Raw genomic sequence first — 13,014 nt, 5'->3', positions numbered from 1 at the left:
AATTATCAAAACCAAAAGCTGGTGTTGACCAAGAAAGAAAGAGAAAAGGCACACATTACCCTATTAGGCATGAAATAGGGCTAATACCAAAGACTCTATGGGTATTAACAGGATAATAGAAATAAGGAAATAACCACCAAAACTCTATGCACATAAATAAAACAATTTATGTGAAATGAACAAATTCCTTAGAAGTCATAAATGATCAAAAGCTATTCAAGAAGAATGTGATAACTTGAGTAGTTTTATGTTTATTAAAGAAATATGACTCATAGTAAAAATCTTCCATTAAAGAAAACTTCAGGACCACATGGTCTCACCGGAAAATTCTATCCAATATGTAGGGGAAAAAAAACCCACAAGTTTTATACATTCTATTCCAGAAAATATAAGTGAAGATAATACTTGTTACTTTAATCTATAAGGGCAGCTTTGTTCTATCATGAAACCGAACAAGGATATTTTAAGAAAAGAAAGCTACAGACCAATGTTTCTATCACAGAAGATCTTTAACAGCATATACAAATGGAATATGCCAGGAATGGCCAGCAATCCCTGTACCCACAGATGAACAATTACTCCAGACTTTGCTGTGAAAGAGAGGAGAAGGCAAGGGGGTCAATGCTCAGAGGCGAATACCTTTGCTCTTCTTTCCTTCCACTTTTATTGGTCCTCATCACTAGTTCTCAAGTGGGTGATGGGTGACCAGGGGCCTTATAGAAACTAGGAGGATCTGTTTACAGGAAAGATAAGATACACTAATATGCTATTCTGCTAAACATAGCCTAAGGCAGGCTGTTTGGGCTAAGAAAGCTTCGGGAAGGCAACTCCCCAAGGCATTACAACCTTTCAACAGCTGAGTGGCCCGTGGCCTTGGCATTCCAAAGGCACAGGGCTACTCTGAAACCTACCCCTGCCCCATGTTACATTTTAACAAGCCAGGTATTATAGCTGATTTCATTAACCCCAATGGAAATCCAGTAACATATTAGAAAGAGAATACATTAAAATCATCCAGGAGATGCAAAGTTGGTTCAGTGTTTGGAAAGCGATCAGTGTAATGTACCTTGTTAACAGACAAAAGAAGAAAAGCACATGATGATCTTAGTAGATGCAGAAAAAGCATTTGACAAAATCAACATACAGCCATAATTAAAAACCTCAGCAAACGATAGACATCTATAACCTAATAAAGGGCAGAGACAAAGACCCAACAGCTAACATCATACCCATTATGAAAGAATGAATGCTTCGTCTCTAAAACTGAGAAGCACGCAGAGATGTCCACTCTTACCACTTGTATTCAATGACATACTGGAAAGCCCAGCCAATGCAATAAGGCAAGACATATAAGTAAAGTCATATAGTTGGAACAGAAGAAGTAAATCTATCCATATTTGCAGATAACATCATTGTCTATGGATAAAAATCATAAAATGTATTTAAAAAAACTTCTAGAATTAGTAAATGAATTTATCATAATAGTGATACAAAGTTGGTATAAAGTCAATTGGATTTCTATATAATGGCAATGAACAATTGGAAACTGAAATTAGACAAATGACATTTGTAATACAATCAAAGTAAATTCTTACATATAAATCTAACAAAAAATATGCTGGGTTTGAATTCTGAAAACTACCAAGTAATGATCAAAGACATCAAGAAGATCTGACTAAATAAATGGAGTATTGATTGAAAGATGATGGGTCTATGTTTGCCAAAATTCATAGGACTGGATAATCAAAAGTCTGACTTCATTTTACCATATGTAAGTTTAAATACATTTAAAGAAGAAATAGTAACTTTTGAAAGTTTAAACAATTCTGATGGTGAGGAAGCTGCCACATAGAGTACTTAGTAGTAGTATCTTTTTTAAAAAAAAAGATTTTATTTATTTATTTGATAGACAGAGACCACAAGTAGGCAGAGAGGCAGTGAGAGAGAGGAAGAGAGAGAGGAGGAAGCCGACTCCCTGCAGAGCAGAGAGCCCGATATGGGGCTTGATCCCAGGACCCTGGGATCATGACCCGAGCCCAAGGCAGAGGCTTTAAACCACTGAACCACCAGGTGCCCGTAGTAGTAGTATCTTTAAAGAAAAAGTGCAACTTTATAATTTTGCTGTATATATTTCTCTTCACTATAAAAATGTGAACAACTTTATAAATGTGCTTATGGTGTCAGTATAGGTACCCTTATAGTTTCTGAACATTTTAGTTCAACTAAATTCTTTTTTTAACATTAGAGAAATCTTTTATATTATTCCCACACCTTCAAACAGTATCATTCTAATTACTGCCCTTTTCCAAAAAAATTCACTGCACATTCATTGAAAGAAGGATATTTTTAGACTTTACCAAAGTAGCATGTATGAAAGAAAAGTCAAGCTTTGTGACTGTGAATAAATAGGTATGTGTTTAGCCACTGATTTTTGAGTAAATTGCTTATTATAATTTTTATAAAAATGGCATGTTGTTGTGGTTCATAATCAGAATATTGTGAATATTCTTTGAATATTTTTATATTGGTTTGCCAGGATCTTGCCTTCATCTCATTTATGAAGGCCCCAAATACACAAAACCATCTTTTAATGAGAATTTGAATGGTGCATACATATTACCCAGTTAAATAACTAAGGAGCTAGTTACCTTTTTTGTCTTATTAGCTTCTACCTACCTTTTAGGATCCAAGAACTGTTCCTTGAAATTCATTACTAATTTAAGAAAATTGACAAGGAGATTGTCTAAAGCCCCTGGAGTCAAAAGTAGATGCCAATTATAACTTCTACTCCAATGGCCTTGAGACTTTGACTTCATTCTGTACCATGTGAGAGAGAATCTGGCCAATTTTGCATAACCTGCTTGTACAAGATAAGATTTGAAGGAAATGTGTCTTCACTGGTATAAAGACCTTAAAATGGTTGACAAAGCTTCATCCTGATGAAAACGTATCATGGGTGGAGGATTTTAAAATCCCCAAAATAGTTTTCTGCAGCCAGATTGTGGTGTAATGTAACAGTGAGAAATAAAGAGGGTGGGGATGTAGAGAAAATACATATTAACATAAATATAGATAATTGACACCATTAAATAGTTTTGAGCTCTGAGATTGAATGCACTAAAATAAAAAGAGGTACCCAGGAGATTAATTGATTGTCGACTCATACCCCCATCTACTGTTCTTATGGTTATAAATTCCAGTTTGGGGGATGAAGGTAGAATAATGGTTGACACTGATGAAAGATATTGAATACCAATTGACACAAGCTACATTTTTAATATCTTATAATTTATATTTGACTATATTGCTATTTTTGTTTATAGTACTTTTGTGAGTTTTTTGTCTTGTATAAATAGTGAAAAATTAGAGATAATATACAACATTTAGTTGAACTATGGCCAATACTTAATTATTTAGCTCTAGGGGGCAGAAGATCTACAGCTATTATGTGAATCTACAAAAATTACAGTTTTAATTGTTTCATGTTAATTGTTATTGTGTAATCTTAGCTTCGTTTATTACTCACACTCCCTTAATTGCATATGCAGTTTTATTTTCAGTGGATCTTACATTCAAGAGACTTTGCATATTCATCATTTATTTATAAGCTCCCATGATAAGAAATCAGCTTATGGATGTTATTCATAAATCGTTTTATAACCAATTGCTTCAATTTTATTCCAAATAAAAGTGTAAACAATTTACATAGTATCTATGATATTTTCAAGAATTTTGTTGAATTGTTCTCAGGTCATGGATTTATTCAGTCCTTACACAAGAATATAGAGAACACCTATGTTGTGCCAAGGATTATTTCAGACAATGGGGAGATAGCAGTAAAAAACAAACAGCAATCCCTGTGTTCATGGAATTACATTTTAGTGAAAGAGAGAAATACAGTAAGTAAATAAAAACAGAATTTTATGTCAAGTGGTGATACATGCCATGGAGAACACCAGAAAGCAGAGAAAAGAAGTGCCACAGATACAGGTAAGATGGAGTTTTAAATAGAGTAGTCAGGCATAGTACATGGAGAGCACATTTAGGAGCAGAAAAATCCCCAAGGAGTTGAGAGAGTAAGCCGTGTGTATTTTGGAAGGAACCGTAAATGCAAAGGTCCTAATGCAAGAGTCGTCTTGGTTTGTATAAGGAAGATCATGGTAAGAGCTAATGCATTTATTAATGAAGGACAGAAACCCATGTAATAATTTTGAGCAGAGGAGACATGATCTAACAGACATACTTAAAGGTCAGAAGAGGGTAAGGAGGCAAAATAAGAAGTTAGTGTAATCCAGAAAGGGTGATGCTCCCTTGAGTCAGAATTGGTAGTAGTAGCAGAGGTGGTAGGACATAGCGAGATTCTGGATGCTAGTTTACAGACAAAGCAAAGATTTGCTGATGGATATAGTGATGGGTGAGAGCAAGAGATGGGTCATGGATCCAGATTTCTTCCTGAAATAGAATGGATGGAATTGTCATTAGCTGAGATGGGAAGAAAAGCAGAGGATAAAGTCTGGGGAGACAGAAGCAGAAGTTTAGTTTTAGACCCATTTCTATCAAGATGCATGTTAGCTCTCCAAGTGAAAGGGCCAAGACAGCAACAGGACATATAAATATTGGAGTCCAGGGAAGCTGGGACTGAAAGATAATTTTATGGGTCATTGGCATCTAGGAAGTGTTTTAAATATGTGAAATGAGGTGATATTAACAAGATTGTGGGTGTAGAGAAGAGAAGAGATCCAAGGACTGAGCTCTGGGGCATTCTCATGTTACTTTGTGTAATGTGGAGGAAATGAGGAAAAACCAGCAAAGGAGACTGAGAATGAACAGCTAGTAATTGAAGAGGAAAACCAGAAGAGAATCATGTATCAGAGCCTAGTGAAGAAACGGTTTCAAGAAAGAGGGAGTGATCAAGTATATCCAATATTACTGACATGTCAGGTGTGACAAGGTGGAAAAATTAAATATGGGATTTAGCAATATAGGTCATTCCTGATATATGTACTTTCAGTGGAGTAGTAAGGGTACAGAAAAGAAAAATAAAGTTCTGATATGCCCTACAACGTGAATGAACCTCAAAAACGTTATGCTAAGTAAAAAAGAGTCGAACACAAAAGGCTACATATTGTATGATTGTGTTTATGTGAAATGTCCAGAAAAGGCAAATCTATGGAGATGAAAAGAAGGTTGGTGGTTGCCAGAGCCTGAGGAGGAGCAGAGAATGGGGAGTGACTTATACTGGGTATGGGTTTTATTTTGGAGGGATAAAAATGTTTTGGAAGTAGTGGTAATGATTGTACAATATTGTAATTGTAGAAAAGCCACTGAATTGTATACTTTAAAATGGTTAAAATGGTGAATTTTATGTTATGTGAATTTTACCTCGTTAAAAAAAAATCAAAAACCTCACTGGAATAGGCTCAAGAAAGGATGTGGGGAGAAGAACTGGTGTTGGAATCCATGGAAATAGGTAGAACTTAGCGAAGTTACTTGGAAGGGGTTGTAGGGTCAGAGGGTTTTCTTACCATGGGTGAAATTTTGGCCCCCTTGCGTACTGAAGTGAAAGAAAACCTGTTGATGTAAAAGAGGGAAGGAAATTGCTAGAATAATTCCTAAAACAGGAAAGAGGAGATGATTTTCTGAAGAAACATGGGCAGCAGTGCACGGAGATGGGCGGTGGGACTTGGGAAGTTTTCTCCTGTTTCCTCTCATTTTCCCAGTGAAATGTGAAGCAACATGATTTTCTGAGAATGATGATGGGGAAGAAGGAATTGGAAGGTGAAGGAGGGGATAAAGGATTTTGAATAGCTACCTAGGAGTGGTGGAAAAGGAGAGAAAAGAAAATGTGGTGGGATGGCCACATGCAACCAAGTGAGTAGTCACAGATACAAAGCCATTTCAGTCAGCGTGGTGGTGGGCTCTTCTGTGCTCACCTTTCACCACACAGATACAGGCTGGAGTAGGTCTTGAATTTCCTGGAGGTCTCAGTGTATCCACAGTGATGCCTTTTGACTGGAAATGCTTGGGGCACTCACTTGGACCCATGTTGCTTGTGGTGAGCTCCTGTGCACATTTCTCCCACCCCCACCAGAGCCCATGTTGTGGCTGTCCCAGGCCTTGTGGTTCTTGTCAGGATTGTGTCTCAGGTATTTCGGGAGGAGAGAGTGAGAATTGTCTGGAAGTAGCAACAGGACAGGAAGGATACCTAGTCCACTTTCCAGCTCAGTGTTGGGAGGGCGGTGGAGGGAAAAACAGACACAATGGGAGAAGATGGCAGGGGCAGTAGTTCCAGTAGATCAGCTTCCAGCTAAAAAGGACAGTCTATCTTACAGTTGACACATGTTCCATTATGCTCCTAAGGATAGGCTTTGTGTTTCCACATTAGGCCATGTTACTTCATGGATACTTGGAAGATTTGGTTTGGGAGCTTGGTAGTCACCACAGGGATCTGGTTAAAATCCAGAAGCACTAGCAGAGTTGTATTGTTCTCTCTGTCTCTGTCTCTCTCTGTGTGTAATGGGGTTGCCTGAGGGGAGATGCTGCCACAGAATGGAGTTGGGTGGAGAGTGCTTTCTAGAACAAATGCTAATATTTTAAAAAATACATGTGCCTTTCCAGATGCACTTACATCTCACTTCTTGCCAATTTTTAAATTTAACAGATGAAATTTTACCCTGTCCAGAAACATTGAATACAGAGCAGGAGCAGTGCCTTCTAGATACAAGTCTCTGCAGTTTTGATTCTACAGATGAAGGACTGAGGGGTAAGTGTTAAATTGAGATGCCCACCATAATGGTATGTAGCCACCCATGAGACTTGGACCACTGGTAGTAATTCAGACTACTATTATTGATACTCACTTGCCAAACTTTGTTGACATTTATGTCCTAAGTTTAGCCAAAGTGTTATTGAAAGTGTGTGATTTATTCAAAGCATGGAAGATAGTAAGTATGTCAATTTAAAGAGATGTTGTTCTGTAAAATAGTTCCATTAAAGACCATCTTTGAATTATATCCAGAGTTTCTTCTTTAAAATTTCAGTGAGATTATGAATAACAAATGATTTAAACTAACTTAGTTCGGTAAGCTAGGTCAGGTCAGATACTATGTATGCCATTGAAAACATTGTAACTGGAGCAGTGATACAAGAAAAAGTGAAAAACATCTTTTTCTTTTAAATGGTAATGGTTTTCCTTTGGGAGGGTGCCCATCTGGATCAAGGAAGAACTTTTGAAAAACAGGTATGCTGGTATACTCCAAGGCTTGTTCAACCAAAATTTCTAGGTATGAATTAGAATGTGTGTGTGCATGCGGGTGTGTGTGCGTATGTGTGTTTGTGTGTGTGTGTGTGTGTGTGTGTGTGTGTGTGTGTGTGTGTGTGTGAAGCCTTGATTACAAATCATATGCTATGGCTAAGCAGCCACTCTAGTGACTCTGGTGGTGCACCATTGTCTTTTCCACCTCTCTGTAGTGTATCAGATCTGTGGATTTGAATTTGATATGTGTGACTGGGCGTCCGAAACATCTGCTGGGCAAATTTCCTGGATGCGCACAAAAGCAAGAGAAATTCCTGCATTAGAATCTAGACCTCAGCAGGATCAAAGGAGTGACGAAGGTAGGAACTAAAAAAAAAAAATAATATTCTTAATATGATTTTTTCAGAATTGTGATTTATTGTGAGTGGTATTAAAACATTTCATCAGGGATCTTGATGAAGATACTGAGTATATTTTCTTGAAACTATATTTACCATGCATAGTGAAAGTAAAAAAAATAAAAAACCTTATTATCAATAATGTAAAGGAAGAATTATACTAGGTAAACTATTTTAATTTTGTAAATTTTATTATTTTCTTATCATCAGGAGATAATAGATTTTGTGGGAACCAAAAGGAAAGGTATTAAAAAGCTTCTATCAAAATGTATTAGCTCTCCCTTTCACTAGTGTCGATGAGTTTCTTTTTCATCTAATATTAAATTTGTGTTTCTGTTTATTGTTCTTTCCACTGTTTTTCTTTCTTTCTTTCTTTCTTTCTTTCTTTCTTTCTTTCTTTCTTTCTTTCTTTCTTTCTTTTTTGAGGAGGCATATTATTAGTCTTTTTTTAAAGTAATAATTTAAGATTTTACTTAATTTAAGATTTTGCAGAAAGCAATAGCTATTTTTTTCTTCTTCCATGTAGGTTTTACTTTCTCCATAGTTTTGCCTTTTCTTCAGTGTCATATAGTTGGAATTATACAATAGGTAGCCTTTTTAGATTGACTTCCTTCATTTAGTAATATGCATTTAAATTTCCTCTATGTCGTTTCATGGCTTGATAGCTTATTTCTTTTTCATAGTGTATCATATCCCATTGCTTGGATGTGCCAGAATTTATTCACCTACTGAAGGACATCTTAGTTGCTTCCAAGTGTTTTGTAATTATGAATAAAGCTGCCATAAACATCTATGTGAAGGTTTTTGTGTAGACCTAAGTTTTCACCTCTTTTGGGTAAATGCCAAGGACCATGATTGCTGGATCATGTAGTAAGAATATATTTGGTTTTGTAAGAAACTACCAAGCTGTCTCCCAAAGTAAAGGTACCATTTTTTATTTCCATCAACAATGAATGAGAGATCTTGTTGCTTTCCATCCTCTCCAGCATTTGGCAATGTCAGTGTCCTGGATTCCAGCCATGCTAATAGGTGTGTAGTGCTATCTCCTTGTTTCAGTTTGCAGTTCCCTAATGCCTTATGCTTTTCATATGCTTACTTGCCATCCATATGTCTTCTTTGGTGAGGTGTTTGTTAAGGTCTTAGGTTTTTGGTCTTTTATCTTTTATCATTTCCTTTCTTTCTTTCTTTCTTTCTTTCTTTCTTTCTTTCTTTCTTTCTTTTTGTAAAAATTTTATTTATTTATTTGAAAGAGAGAGAACACAAGCAGGGGGAAAGGCAGAGTGAGAAGCAGGCTGCCCTGCTGAACCTGGAGCCCGATGCAGGGCTTAATCCCAGGACCCCAGGATCATGACCTGGGCTGAAGGCAGATGCTTAACACCTGAGCCACCCAGTCATCCCTATCATTTTCTTTATTCACCATTGTTTCTTTTATTTCATGCCCTTGATTTCTTTTCCTTCTTGAAAAGCTTCACTTACTAATTGTCCTTTAATTTAGAAAAGATCAGTGGTGATGGGCTTGCTTAACGTTTATGTTATAAACTTAGAATATTTTTAATGACCTCACTCCTAAATAATAATCAATCAGGTCAGACAGTTTTCTAAAGAAAGTCTGTATATTTTATTTCTAAGCACATGGAGATGGTTCTTTATTTCCTGATATCTATGGTAGTCATTGGGAAGTCTGAACTCATCTAATTCTTTTTCAGTTTTATGCAGATTTAAAAAAAATGTTTATCTCTAATGTTTGAAAATGTCACTATAATGAGTACAGATTATGAATATATTTTTAATTAAATTTTTCAATGCTCAGAATATATGTATTTCATCACTTGTGGAAATGGTATGTTACTCTTTTCTAATAATTCTCTTTTAGTCCCTCTGTTCTAATTTTCTTAAATTCCTATTAAATATATGTCCTGGGGGCCTGTGTGTTAGTGTTTTCTATTTGTTGCCCTTATTCTGTGTTCTTATTTTTGTCTTCCACTTCTGTTATGCCTTTGTAGTTTTAAATGAAGATTTTATATGCTTCTTTTTTATTTCCTTTTTTAGTATTTCAATTATACTTCCTTTTCCACCCTTTTTTTAGTGCTTGCTCTGAATTTATGAATTTCATTTACAACTAATCCAACTCCACTTTCAAATAGTTTCATACTTCTTCATGTAATGCAAGTATCTTATAATAGAATATTCCTAATTCCTCCCTCCTGCCCCTTGCATCATTGTTGTCATTCATTTCACTTATTTGCAAACTATAATCATCAAATGCATTGTGGCTGTTACTATTTTGAACAAACTATGCTCTTTTAGATCAATTAAGGAAACTATAATTAAAAGATTTTGCCAAAACTTAGCAACCGATGTGTTTCATTTATTGCTTTCCTAGGACTGTTCCTTCCTTTATTTAGATCTGAGGTTCTGACAGATATAATTTTCCTTTTCTTTGAAGAATTTCTTCTAACGTTCCTTAAATTCAAAGCCATTGTTTCCTTGTTTATTTTCTGTTTAGATAATCTGTCCATTGATGTAAATGGGGGTGTTAAAGTCCCCTACTATTATTGTATTATTATCAATTAGTTCATGTTTGTTATTGTTTTATGTATTTGAGCACTTCCAAGTTGGGTGCATAAATATTTACAATTGTCACATCTTCTTGTTGGATTGTCCTCTTTATTATGATATGGTGTCCTTCTTCATCTTTTGTTATAGTATTTGGTTTAAAGTCTAGTTTGTCTGGGTGCCTGAGTGGCTCAATCAGTGGAATATCTGATTCTTGGTTTTGGCTCAGGTCATGATCTCAGGGTCATGAGATCAAGCCCCATGTCAGGCTCCACAGTTAGTGCAGAGTCTGCTTGTGATTCTCTCCCTCTAGCACTGGCCCTCCCCCTACTTGCATGCTTTCCTTCTCTCTCTAAAATAAATAAGTAAATCTTTAAAAAAATAAAATCTAGTTTGTCTAATATATATATTACTACTCTTGCTTTATTTTGGCATCCATTTTCATGGTAAAAGTTTGTCCATCCCTTCACTTTCAATCTATAGACATCTTTAGGTCTAAAATAAATCTCTTTTAGGCAGCATATAGATAGGTCTTAATTTTTTTTCCTTTCTGACAATCTATGTCTTCCTAATGGAGCATTTAGTCCATTTACATTCAAAGTAATTATTTAAAGATATGTATTTATTGACATTTCATTACTGTTATATTGTTGCTTCTGGAGATTTTCTCTGATCCTTTCTTATTTTTGTCCCTTTTGGTCTCTCTTTTGTACTCAAAGATTCCTCTTTAATATTTCTTGCAGGGCAGTTTTAGTGGTCACAAACTTCTATAGTTTTTGTTTGTCAGGGAAACTCTTTATCTCTCTTTTTAAATTTTTAAAAAATTAAATTAAAAATTTTTTCCCAGTGATCCAAAATTCATTGTTTATGCTATTCTAAATGAGAGCCTTGCTGGATAGAGTATTCTTGGCTGCAGATTTTTCCCATTCAGCACTTTGCCTCTTTCTTCTGGCTTGCAGTTTCTATTGAGAAATCTCTACCTAGCCTTATGGGTTTTCCTTTGTAAGTTAAGGACTTCTTTTAAGATTTTTTTTCTTTATCCCTATATTTAAAAAATTTGATTACAATATATTTTGGTATTGGACTATTTTAAAATTTGATTACAATATATTTTGGTGTTGGACTATTTTGTTGATTTTGATGGGAATTCTCAGTGCCTCCTGGATCTGGATATCTGTTTTGTTCCCCAGACTAGGGAAGTTTTTTACTATTACTTCTTAAAAATTTCTGCCCCCCTTTCTCTCTTCGATTCTTCCAAGACTCCTAAATTCTGAATGTTATTGTGAATGATGGAGTCATTGAGTTCCCTACATCTATTCTTCTGTTGCATAATTCTTCCTCTCTTTTGTTCAGCTTCATTATTTTCCATTATTTTGCCTTCTACATTACAAATTCATTTCTCTGCTTCTTCTAGCCTGCTGTTCGTTGCATCAAGTCTGTTTCCAATCTCATTTATTGCATTCTTCATCTCTGATTCTTTTTTAACTCCTTTCCCCCTTTGTTAAGGGTCTCACTTTTATTTTTTGCTCAAGCACAATGAGTATCCTTATGATTGTTGTTTTAAATTCTTCATCAGGTCTGTTACTTATATCTGCTTCACTTATATTTCTGGCTGTGGCCTTATTTTGTTCTTTCATTTGGGATTAATTCCTCCATCTTGGCATTTTGTCTAACTCTGTGCCTTCTTCTCTGTGTTAGAAAAGCCAGTTATGACTCCTCTTGAATCTAATGACCATGAAGAAGAGGTCATGTAGTGTCAAGGTCCTGGCACTTCAAGGAGTATCTCTGGAATGTCCTGAATGCACTCTGCTATTGTGTTCTTGTTGATCTATCCTTCAGGCCAGTCATCTGTAGAGCCTCTTGTTGTCTGCTGTGAGCAGTGTTTGGTTCCTGGCCTGAATGTGACAAGATTTAACTAGAAGTGCTCAGGTCTGCTTGTGAGACCTGACACCACTTTCACTGGAATGGAGGCCCTGAAGAACTCTCTGGCAAGGAGACATGATGGGAGCAGGGGTTTGTGCTCGTGTTCTGAGGAAAGCGGTCCTGTGTTAGGACTGAGGCATGCTTGACTGAGAATAGCAGTTCTGTCAGAGTTCAGGGGTATGGAGCTTAGTGTAAGCAAATTAGGTAGCTAATGTTGGTGCTATCCTGCTTCCCTTGGGTGGGCTCTGTGTTTATGGTGGCGCATAAACACAGTGGAGTGGCGCCAACCAACTCTTTGTTCCTGGAGAGGCATCTCTGTGAACTCTGCTTTTCAGGTGTGTGCTCTGAGAAGAGCGAATGTAGATCAGTGCTTCTGCACTGTTTGCCCTTAGGTTGTTTGCCTGCCTGCTCTCCAGAAGTAGTGCGGTGACCTCTGGGCTCTATCCCAGCCAAGCTCATTGACCTTTAAAATTTCAGACTTTAAGCCCTCCTAGGTGCAAGAACTCACAATCTTCAGCTCCTCTTCTTTTCCAAGCCAACGACTTTGGGGAAACTTTCTCTTTGTGCATTCCCCTGTGTACTCTTCTATCTCTTGCCCTTCTCAGTGACCATGGCTCCTTCCCTTCTGCAATACCCACCAACCATTTCTGCTCTAAACCACATCTCCACACTTTCTACCTTCTTCAGTGTGGCCTTTTCTCTCCCTTTAGTTGTGGAGTTTGTTCTGTCAGTCTTTGGCTCAATTTCTGGGGTATTTAGAGTGATTTGATAGTTACCTAGTTGTGTTCCTGGGACAAGGTAAACCTAGGTTCCTCCTACACTGCTGCCATCTTTCTTTCCTAACATTACTTACAAAACAGGTCTATTGGCTACAAATTATCT

The 13,014-nt window shown here is 36.5% G+C and overlaps 1 protein-coding gene across 1 annotated transcript in view; it reads left to right on the top strand.

Moving 5' to 3' along the window:
• The window catches only part of MALRD1 (MAM and LDL receptor class A domain containing 1), a 736,704-nt gene that overhangs the window by 53,593 nt on the left and 670,097 nt on the right, over window positions 1-13,014 (top strand). The window contains exons 6-7 of the mRNA XM_032880867.1: window positions 6,662-6,763; window positions 7,471-7,614. Of these exons, the coding sequence (XP_032736758.1) occupies window positions 6,662-6,763; window positions 7,471-7,614 (246 nt within the window). The remainder of the gene's footprint in view (window positions 1-6,661; window positions 6,764-7,470; window positions 7,615-13,014) is intronic.

The sequence above is a fragment of the Lontra canadensis genome, unplaced genomic scaffold (genome assembly GCF_010015895.1).
Source record: "Lontra canadensis isolate GAN:19392208 unplaced genomic scaffold, GSC_riverotter_1.0 scaffold72, whole genome shotgun sequence".
Classification (NCBI taxonomy): Eukaryota; Metazoa; Chordata; class Mammalia; order Carnivora; family Mustelidae; genus Lontra; species Lontra canadensis.
The sequence above is the reverse complement of the archived record's forward strand: the minus strand, read 5'-3'. Positions and strand labels throughout refer to the sequence as shown.